The sequence below is a fragment of the Acartia tonsa genome, chromosome 5 (genome assembly GCF_053477335.1).
Source record: "Acartia tonsa isolate MP-2025a chromosome 5, ASM5347733v1, whole genome shotgun sequence".
In the NCBI taxonomy this organism is placed as follows: Eukaryota; Metazoa; Arthropoda; class Copepoda; order Calanoida; family Acartiidae; genus Acartia; species Acartia tonsa.
In genome coordinates, this window is record NC_137264.1 from 48,382,412 (window position 1) to 48,394,460 (window position 12,049).

The 12,049-nt window shown below is 32.0% G+C and overlaps 1 protein-coding gene across 1 annotated transcript in view; it reads left to right on the plus strand.

The window, feature by feature from the left end:
* The window catches only part of LOC145319694 (amyloid-beta-like protein), a 201,179-nt gene that overhangs the window by 89,161 nt on the left and 99,969 nt on the right, over nt 1-12,049 (plus strand). The window contains exon 2 of the mRNA XM_080161986.1: nt 11,397-11,562. Within this exon, the coding sequence (XP_080018112.1) occupies nt 11,397-11,562 (166 nt within the window). The remainder of the gene's footprint in view (nt 1-11,396; nt 11,563-12,049) is intronic.

The following is a 12,049-nucleotide window of genomic DNA, read 5'->3' on the forward strand; positions in this document are numbered from 1 at the left end:
AAGTAGTAAGCTTTTTTTTGTCTGTAGCGAAGAATCTCGCTAACCAGTGAACCGATCGGGTTCTCCTTATCAGGGTAGCTTCTCATAGGTCCCGAGAAGGTTTATAACTATTTTGGGAGAGGGAACCACCACCCTCCCAAGAGAAATAACAAAAAAATCTAAATGTTATTTTACATAGAGACTTAAACGCAACATAGACATGTTATTAAAAAAAACATTTAATGTGCCACTAGAGGCCTCTAGGGGTATAGCCGCTAGTATGTAATAAAGAAGAAGGAAAGGTTGAAATATCATGTTTGGACCACAGTCTGCATCATAAAAAAACTAGAAGGAAGGAGAAAATGGGCTGTTTATTACACTAGTCCCTAATAACGTTTTCTTATTGGTTGGCTTAACAACTTGTTTGGTTGCTTCATTAAGATGAGTGTCCAAACGTTTCAACTAATAATTGTAATATATAGGCGGGGTAATTTTGTGTGTCATCATTTGGGATTTACATTAATTTATCTGCCATTGTCTTATTCCTTTAGATATCTGCATAAGAAAAGTGTTTTTATAATGTTTATTTTTTTAGGTTAGGTTAAACAAGGTTTTACAGAGAGCCCTTTATTATTAAGGCTCCACAGGGTTAGACTAAGAGATACACTAGCCATAAGAGGAATGGCACCGTATTGGTTTCATTATTTGACAAAAGAAGATAAATAGGAAAAATATTGGAAGAAAGAATATTATGTATTTTTTCTTGTAAGCATATAAACAAACACGATAATGACCAATATGTAATTCAAGTATGGCTTCGAAACCGATTAATATCTGCTGGATTAGAACCGGTTCTTACCGGAACTAAAAAATCATGTATCGTACAGTATTATAGATAATTTTCCACAATTAGTAAAAACAATTTATAAAATCAATACCAGTTTAGTCTGCCCGGGCCTAAGGTCCCTCGGGACCAACTAAACTGGAAATAATCTTATAGTTTTTACTTTTAATATCTGCGGAAAGGTGTCTATAATACGATGCGCTAAATAACTATTATTTCATACAAAAAAATTAGTGTTAATTTAGCCTAGGCATTTATGTTAATTAATACTCAATTCATTAATTTCATATTAAGTTTTTTCGTAGGCAATTTCTATTAAACTATACATACGTTACATGTGTTTTCAGTATGATAAAACAGCAGAAAATATTCGGATTTAAAGCCTTACTGGAAAAATTACATTATTGAAATAAAAAATTACACCTATAAATGAAACAAAAGCTTAGATATTAAGATTTAAAATTTTAGATTGAAGAGTAATGAAATTTGAGAATCTTGAAATATGATACCTTTTGCATTCAGAGGCGGATAAAAATATTTCAGTAGCGCAGCTACTCTATTATTATGATTTGTCTTTACGTCACAATCTAAGCTCAAGCTTTTTCGCCCTAGTCACATATGCAATGCATTGTAACTTTTGTTTGGTGATGGATTTTAAAAATATGAGTTGCAAAAAAAACATAAAAAATGTAGTTTTTTATAGAAAGATATAGACAGAAAGGTTTATATTAATATTCTGAAGTGTATATTAATAAGATAGATAGAAAAATATAGACAGAAAGGTTTATATTAATATTCTGAAGTGTATATTAATAAGATAGATAGAAAAATATAGACAGAAAGGTTTATATTAATATTCCGAAGTGTATATTAATAAGATAGATAGAAAGATATATACAGAAAGGTTTATATTAATATTCTGTAGTGTATATTAATAAGATAGATAGAAAGATATAGACAGAAAGGTTTCTATTAATATTCTGTAGTGTATATTAATAAGATAGATATAAAGATATAGACAGAAAGGTTTATATTAATATTCTGAAGTGTATATTAATAAGATAGATATAAAGATATAGACAGAAAGGTTTATATTAATATTCTGTAGTGTATATTAATAAGATAGATAGAAAGATATAGACAGAAAGGTTTATATTAATATTCTGAAGTGTATATTAATAAGATAGATAGAAAGATATAGACAGAAAGGTTTATATTAATATTCTGAAGTGTATAATAATAAGATAGATAGAAAGATATAGACAGAAAGGTTTATATTAATATTCTGAAGTGTATATTAATAAGATATATAGAAAGATATAGACAGAAAGGTTTATATTAATATTCTGAAGTGTATATTAATAAGATAGACAGAAAGAGATAGACAGAAAGGTTTATATTAATATTCTGGTGTATATTAATAAGATAGCAAGAAAGATATAGACAGAAAGGTTTATATTGATATTCTGAAGTGTATATTAATAAGATATATAGAAAGATATAGACAGAAAGGTTTATATTAATATTCTGTAGTGTATATTAATAAGATAGATAGAAAGATATAGACAGAAAGGTTTATATTAATATTCTGTAGTGTATATTAATAAGATAGATAGAAAGATATAGACAGAAAGGTTTATATTAATATTATGTAGTGTATATTAATAAGAAAGATAGAAAGATATAGACAGAAAGGTTTATATTAATATTCTGAAGTGTATATTAATAAGATAGATAGAAAGATATAGACAGAAAGGTTTATATTAATATTCTGAAGTGTATATTAATAAGATAGATAGAAAGATATAGACAGAAAGGTTTGTATTAATATTCTGAAGTGTATATTAATAAGAAAGATAGAAAGATATAGACAGAAAGGTTTATATTAATAATCTGAAGTGTATATTAATAAGATAGATAGAAAGATATAGACAGAAAGGTTTATATTAATATTCTGAAGTGTATATTAATAAGATAGATAGAAAGATATAGACAGAAAGGTTTATATTAATATTCTGAAGTGTATATTAATAAGATAGATAGAAAGATATAGACAGAAAGGTTTGTATTAATATTCTGAAGTGTATATTAATAAGAAAGATAGAAAGATATAGACAGAAAGGTTTATATTAATATTCTGAAGTGTATATTAATAAGATAGATAGAAGATATAGACAGAAAGGTTTATATTAATATTCTGAAGTGTATATTAATAAGATAGATAGAAAGATATAGACAGAAAGGTTAATATTAATATTCTGAAGTGTATATTAATAAGATAGATAGAAAGATATAGACAGAAAGGTTAATATTAATATTCTGTAGTGTATATTGGCCTACTCAATCATTCCAATATTGTTATAAACAGAGCAGAATTCACACTATAATCCTTTTACACCCATACTAAGCACGTACACACTTAACACACCCAGCAAAACATTTCATGGGTCAAAAAATATTTTTTTTTAAAGCTAGATATAGGCACTAGTCGCTGATATACTAGCAAAAACAAGTACTCACCTGGCTAAACATTTTATGGGTAAAAACTCTCTAAACTATTATGTTATTCACTATTTGCTGGTATTTAATATGGAATCTTATTTTAATACTTTTACTTCCATACAAAGAACGTACACACTTAACACACCCGGCTAAACGTTTCATGGGTCAAATAACATTTGCTATACAATATAATCACAATTCGCTAATATACTAATCGTCGGAAACGTATACATCATTCAATAGCGTCGGAAATATTAACACAGCCAAGTCGTTATAAAAGAGGGAAACCAAGATAAAACAAGCGCAAATATTGATTTCTCACCCACTTTGACCTTTACGAAGCGCCTTTATAGTGCCTATAAAAAATTACGCCATACAATACAAATGACCAATGATAAACCAATACATAGACTAATTTTAATAAACCAATGGTAGGCAAGTATGACGTCATTTTAATAGGCACAATAAAAAGCTTCACCTTTAATGTGTCAAAACCCAAAAAAGAACAGGACTAATCATCACACGATCAAAGTATATGGGATGAAAAAAAAACTTGTACACTTAGAAATCTAGTTTACCAGTACCAAGAGATAGCGAAGAGTGCCAGGAAAGAATATTGTTTTGGTTAGCCCAGGGCAAAATACCAAACTAACAAACATTAGACCATGTTTTACACTTTTCCAAGGACAATAATTTAAAATTGAATGAAATTCATTTTTCCTCTAAGTGCCAAGTTGATTACGAATCAACTCGCCTTATTTTAGAATAAACTAAAATAAGGAGGGAGTGCTGGTTATTCGTTTGCCTGTTTATTCCTTAGGTCATATTAGGTTTAGATTATATGGGACATAGGAAATAAAACTACCCCTCATCCCCATAATTTTTATTCATTATCTAGGGGGGGGGGGGGGGGGTTCGATAGCCACTTTTAAGAGAAAGCACTAAAGAACAGTAAAGTATAGAAATTTTATGGAATGATATGGAATGATATATTTAAATTTTAAAAAGAATTTCCTTATAGGTAGCCTTCTTAACATGGAGAACCCAATCGGTTCAGTGATTAACAAAATCGTAAAGGACAAATAAAAAACCTTACTACTTTACATAATTGGATATGAAGATGAATGTTTGTGTTTCCTAAATATGGGTCCATGCCACTGCTTATAATAATATTATTATACAGAAGCATAAACGGTGCTTTCCCTCAGGCACTGACCGACCCCCCCCCCCTCCCCCTCCTATTATTTTTAAAATAACCCTGCGTAGCCTATACCACCGATTACTTAACCATGCGGTGCAAACAAGTACCCAATAGAACCTAACCTAACCTAAAGTAATAAACAGACAAACAAGCGAAAAATTACCCCCTAAAATAAAGGATGGGGGGGGGTTCTGTGATCTACAGGTCAGTTTGATGAAAACTGCCGCCTAAACTAAATTTGCTATCCTTACATAAGATTGTTAATGTAATTACATTTGTAGGGTTAAAGGAAATATGTATTTAATATACCTAAGGCATAACCCATCATATAAAGAAGTAAGCTTTTTTGTATGTGGCTTAAGATTTAAATAACTACTAAACCAATTGAGTTATCCTCTGAGAATTAGGACAGCTTGACAAAGGTCCCAGGATGGTTTTCGGCTATTTTTATTTTACAACCCGCGACCGTGGCTCAACACGTAGAGCATCCGCTCGTCGTCTGGAAGGTGATAGGTTCGAATCTCGGGCCGACACACCGTCATAACTAAAGACGTTAAAAATGGTTCCTACTGCTGCTATGTCAGATACGTGACATAAATAGTTAGAGCAGGGGGAATTCCTTGGTCAAAATAAGGCGCAACTCGTTACCATGCACAGTTGGGACTTATCAGACAAAAGTCGTGCATCACAGAGAGTTGGTTGTCTGTTGGATGTTACTTAACCTAATATCCTTGGGTGCTTGGACATAGAAGGGTGCGTAACAGTCATCATTAGTTCTCCTGGATTGCTGGACCAGGACCCATGGATAGTACATTTTGATTTTATATTCAAATCTTTGGATGGTTTAAGGCTATTACCTGCCCTCTCATCTCTTTAAAATACTAAGGTCCAATCGTAAGTATACGAGATTTGCCGAAAGAATCAGAGATTTCATAATATATTTGGACAATCCCCAAAATAATTTTCTTAAATTCTACAATAAAGTTCTATACGAATAAGAAATGTGTTATACATGTTACAATTTTAGGAATTTAGGAAAATATTCCCTCAATCTGTAAATTTTGTCGCTAAAGGTTCGAAATCTTACATTATTTTGTCTTTTAAAACATGTTTTAATTAATTACGTTTAATAGACTGTTGTATTAAATTGAAGAAAAAAACATATTGAAAATTTGCGATTGGTAAATTATAGCTTAATTGGTATAGAAAGGCATACATATTAGACTAAACACTATTGTCCTATCACTTTTAGTTATCTAATAAAGTTTGAATATAAGATTAAAACAATAGAGGGGGAAGGGATTAAAACCTGTGGGTCCCCTTCCCAAGGACCCTGTACCGACTTTTAATTGGGTCTTTAAAATCAACGAATAGCGTTGGGAATACACAGCCAAGTCGCAGACGAAAAAGGTCTTTACAAATGTAGTTGTCTGGTTATACATCTATACTATAAATTAATTGTTTGAATCTTAAACTTAATTAATTCGATATTGCTAATAAAGGGGATTAAATAAACTTTGAATACATAATATTCATATACAATGTCTTATTACCATTTGAATTCAATATTAATCGATAAATAAGTTCACAATTGACTAATTTGTACAGTTAAATATGGATAAATAAAACACCTCCCATATTTATATTTTTAAAAGATTAGAGTAAAAAACTAGAGGGGAAATGGGTTAAATAACTGTATGTCCCCATTCCAAGAACCTTGTGCCGACTCTCAATTGGGTTTTTGAAAATCACCAATAGTGTCGGGAATATTAACAGAGCCAAGTAGCAGAAAACAATTTGCTAGCAGTGAAAAAGGTCCTTGGAAAAGGGGAACAGGTAGTTTTCTGTATTTGTCCATAATTGTGTAGCTTAGAAATTCGTTAACCACTGAACCGATATGGTTCTCCTTTACAATAAGGCTTCTTATAGGTCTAGTTAAGGTTAATAACTTTTTTAAGGAGGATATCTACAGTCTAACCCCCCCCCCCCCCCCAAGAAAAAATCATCTCTAAAAATATTTTGTAATATATTTGTAGATTTCTGTTATTCTAATAAGTTAATCTAATACGTTAAATGATCAGGGATCTAAAGGGATAAGACAATGGCCGATAAATTGATGTACATCCCCAGTGATTATTTACAAAATTATTCCTTCTGTAAATTACCATTATGGTTAAAACGTTTGGACACTGAACTTAATAAAAACTAACCAACCAAAATTCATTAAAAGTCCCCAAAGTTATTGAGCCAACGAATATGAAAGCGTTATTTCAAAACTTTGGGGACTAGTGTAATAAACAGCCCAATGTCTCCTCCCTCCCTGTAAATGATGCTATATACCAAACTTTGTATTCTATTTCATATAGAACAATGACAATAACAGTAAATTAATCTAATACCAAAATTACAATTATACTGTGATTTTAATATACTTTACTCTCAAATAACCAGCAACGTTACAAAGTTATATCAATCTTCCCATTTGGGACGTTAATCATGGAGGAAGGGCACATAATAAGCCCAGAGTCCCTTTCGTTGCAACGCCCCTTAAGTGGCGATTCGTCTTATTTTCAAAATGGCTTTTGATAGGTTATTATAGGTTAGGTTATATTGGGTGATTGCCCCGCAGGGTTAGGCAATTGGCCTTGCAGCTACTGTGAAAATACGAAGAAACTTCCCTTTAAGGGGCGTTGTCACGAAAGGGACGTTCTGGTATTTGTCAGCTTCGAACTTTTGGAACTATGATAAAATTTTTTAGTTTGTTGTACAATCTAGCAGTGTTAAATCCAATAATTTTACATTGTTTTAGTTATATCGTCAGATAAATTGATAAATACTGAAGTGGTTTTTACGTTTATCCTTATTGGGGAAACACATCAATTTATCCTCCATTGTCTTATCCTTTAGGATACCTGATTTTTGTATCATATGCCATCATATCTTACTTAGGTGCTATATGAAAAAAAATATTTTTTAACTTCCTATCGCTTTGTTTGGGCATACAATGTAAATTATACGCTAGGTTCGATATTTTGTTTATTCATTTAAAACTGTTTTTTATTCTTTCTTTTTTATCCTTCGCCAGAACTATAGTCATGGAATGGTTTTTGGCTGTTTTTCTGACACCTTTCCTCTCCAATTCAGGCTTCTAGAATCTAGGGGAAATGATACTTTGAAAGCTAACTATACATTTAAAAATCTAAATATATATATTTTCATAAGAGGAGTTTTAGCGAGGCAGAGATTGATCGTTCGCCCATATTTGGCTTTCAAGGAATAAGGAAAGGTTTTTGGAAAAAAAAACTTTTCGTTTAAAACAAAGTTTTAATAAGTTTATGCTAAGTAGGAACGGAAGCGACATTGGACTGTAATTTTTTTTTTTAAAAACGTTCTTTACTTAGTTAACTTAAAAGCTTTGGGGACTTTTATTCAATCTTGATTTGATGTTTCAAATCAGCAGTGTCCAAAAGTTTTCACCAATGATTTAAACAGAAGGCTCTCTGTGTAGCCATACTATTAAGATTTTGTGCGTCTTGGAAATTCCTAATACGTTTTTTTGCTATAACAATTAAACTTTCATTCGTTTCTTCGATTTTTCTTAAAGAACTTATTGGCTTTTTTAAAACTTAGAAAAGCCTAAGTTTCAATGAAATATTGTTTAACATTTTTTTTTTAATTTTGCAATTATTTTAACTTTTTTACATTGTTATTGCTGCTCTACTTATACACATGACTGTTCTTGTTTGAAAAATTAGATTTCTTGAAACTTATACCTCTCACTGACCATATTTTAGATATAAGTAATGTTCAGACATTTCCAGTCATAAATAATACCTTAAATGTAAATTTAATACTATTTTTTTCTACCCTGCACATATATTTGTGTAATCATCTTTCCAATATGGCTTCGTACTGTATCATATTGCATTCTACGGATACCAGTTTTGTTAGTTCGGGCCTTCGGCCCCTTGGGGTTAGTAAAACACTAATTAATCTTTTAATTTTTCATTTTCCTCTCCGCTGAAAGCAGTGTTTGATACGAGGCGATTTAAAAAAATTTCATGACCAATCAAAACACAATAGTCATAAAGCCCCCTTTAAAAATAAAACCAAGCAAAATTGGGGACATTTTTTGGGGGCAATTTGAAAAGATAAAAACCCTAATGAGACTGATGGGATTTTTAGCGAGAGGACCATATAGGTCCAGCGGTTAGAAAGATCTTTTAACAATAACAGACAGAAATAAACATCTTGATATGATCATAATTTTCCGTAATGACATATGTGATATGTGATAAACATACTTCCAACCAAATATATTTCATCCATATTGAATATTAGAGAATATTACAATAGATGGTTTTCAGTGGAAAATTCTTTACATGTCAATAATCTGATAAATAGTTTGGGTAGTAGTTGGATAGATAGATAGATAGTTAGATAGAAAATGAATATAGATAGATAGACGGACACATGATACACATGATACACGGATGATATATGGATAAAGATATCAAAAAGTTATGGAGATGCTATGCTTCCCAATTGTTACAGAAATCCTCACATATGGTCTGAAAATCCATAGAACAATTCATGTTACAAACTCATGTGAAAAAGCGCCTATTTTAATAATTAGATTAATAAAAAAATTAATATTCCAACCTACACTTGAAAACTTGAAATTTTGGTTGAAATCAAATTTGAAAAGTTAAAAAGAGAATGGTAGGCCTGCCAGGGAGCGACAACCGCAGAAATGAAGTGCATAAACTAAATATAAAGAGGTGGGATGTCCGTCTGTATGTATGTTTTGATATATAACATCCTTAAGACTGCTCAACAGGCTAGATTAAAATCTAGCTTAAACCAACAACGAAACCTATACATGATTTACAGCTGTCGTTGGGGGGCATTCCTTAGTAGAATTAACGACCGTTTTATCTGCCCCCCAAATATTATTTTAGATTTATTTCTCTTGTTGGCTATACCTTATTTCTAATAATAATCCCTCTCCGTATTTCTTATATGTAAAATTATAATCTACTAGCGGCTTCGCCCCTAGCCTCTAGGGGCTTTGCCCCAAGAGGTTTGATTAAACCAATTTTTCGTATTTTAGATTTAAAAGAAAATTTTTTTTAAAAATTTCCTAGGGGGTGAAAAATTCTTTTTTTTGGGGGGGGGAGTAGTCGACCCAACTATTTTAATTTTAGTTTTAAAAAGAAAAAAAAATTTGGGGGGGTGGGGGGTGTCCCACCCCCCAAGAAAATAGTTATAAACCTTCCCGGGATCTATGAGAAGCTACCCTGTAAAGGAGAACCGGTTAGCGAGATCCTTCGCTACAAACAAACAGACAAACAAACACACAAACAAACAGACAGACATCGTTCTACTTTGTATTATAGATATGTACTTAGAAAACGGTTTATTTTAATTTTAGGAGACATTTTCCTGTAAGTTATTTCCTAATTTTTAACTAAACAAGGATGACAACATCCATAAAAGCAAAGCACTGAAACGGTAGGACAAACGGACATTAACACTTGTATAGTATCTGAACTGAAAAATCGGAACATAAATGTATAAATGTCGAATCAAAATTGTAGGTAAATTTGTTGAAAAACTGCTTAAAAACAGGATAATGTTTATGGACATACTTACATTTTTGGACTTGATTATAGAGTTGCTTCGCTTATAATATTGTTCTTTGTTGTCCCAGGAATCAATATACCAAAAATCAGATTAAACGGATAATTAAAACACTTGAAAATTTGTTGTTAAAAAAGTAGAAAAATCAACATGTTTAAAATGGACGCACGGACATTCTGGTAATGATTATAGAGTTGATACGCTTTCTAAATCGTACCCAACTACTACAGGAATCATCATGCAAAGTTTGAAATCGATAAGACAATTCTAACATGCCTAAATTAACGAATAAAAGCTATCTATCTCGGACGGACGTACGGACGGACGGACCGACCCTAATTATAGAAAAGCTTCGCTTTTAAAAATTTTACCTTCTCTGTGAAACTTTTGTTTAGTTATTATATTAAAATTTTTTTAACTATAATGCCATTAGAATATCATGATGTCTTTAATATGTCATTCATAACAGGAATGTCTAAGGGAGGGGGGTAAGGGGTGTTTACCCCTCCCCAAATAAATTTTGGGGAGCTAAAAAAAGCTTGGATGGCCTTTCCTATAAGATGTAAATATATACCCCCCCCCCCCCCCAATGCACTTGGATAGGCACCCCTAAAATTTTTAAATTCTAATTTTTTACCCCCCCCCCAAAAAAAAAAAACTTGGACGTCCTTGATCCATAACCTTTTTTATCTCATACTATATTAATACACAATGATGTAAGAATTTGTGGATTTTTGTCTTTATATTAGCTGCGGCTGCGCGGCTGCAGTAGCCTTGCGTACTCTGGTGCAGCAGAGAAGACAATCTAACTTTTTGAATAACTATCACAAAACTTTTCCAGAATTGATGGCAGGAATCTGGGAATCATACGCAGGGGTTGGACAAAAAGTTTGAAAAAGTAGGAAGTCGGTTTTTTTCTCACAAATATATACATGCGATTTGTGTTTTTGTACATTAGAGTAAAACACTAGAGGGGGAAGGAGTTAAATGTTCCCATCCCAAGGACCCCGTGCCGACTCTCTCAATTGGGTGGGTTTTTGAAATTTAGCCAATAGCGTCGGGAACATTAACACTGCCAAGTTGCAGAAAACAATTTGCTAGCAGACGAAAAAGGTCCTTATATCTATACTATAGATCTTATGTTTATACATTAAAGGGCTTGTTCAAAAAAATATTAATAATGAATTTATGAAAACACATTTTGAAATATTTTTTTTCTTATTTCAGATGAGTACAGACTCGATCTCTACGAGTACAGCAGAACCCTCTATCTCAATGGGGGCCGCGGGGGCAGGGCTGGGGGTCCATTTTGAGCCCATGGTCGCCATGGTGTGCCCCAAGAAGGACGATAACAACATGATCAGCTTTCAGAACAAGTTCCTTACACATAAAGGTTAGATTTTATAAAAAAAAATTCTCGTATACATTCGAATCCGGTGGATAGGAACCGGTTCTCATCCATACGAAAAAACTATGTTTAGCATCGTATTATATCCAGCTTTCTACGAATACAAAAATGTACAATCATAAAATTAAAACCAGTTTTTTTAGCCCGTGCCTTCGTCACCACGGGGCTTAAAAATCTAGTTTTAATCTTATAATTGTACATTCTATATCCGCGGAAAGCTGTTTATAATAAATAGGATGCGAGAAATAATTATTAGGCTATTATTTTGACTTCATGCTATCAGCGACAGCGCTTATTTATTGTTATCAGAGAATGAGTGGACAATGGGCTGTTTATTACACAAGTCCCCAAATATCGTTAACAACTTTGGGGACTTCAGCGAATTTTGATTGGTTAATTTATTAAGTTGATTGTTCAAACCTTTCAACCAATAATGTTAATCTACAGAAGGGGTAATTTTGTGTATCATCAT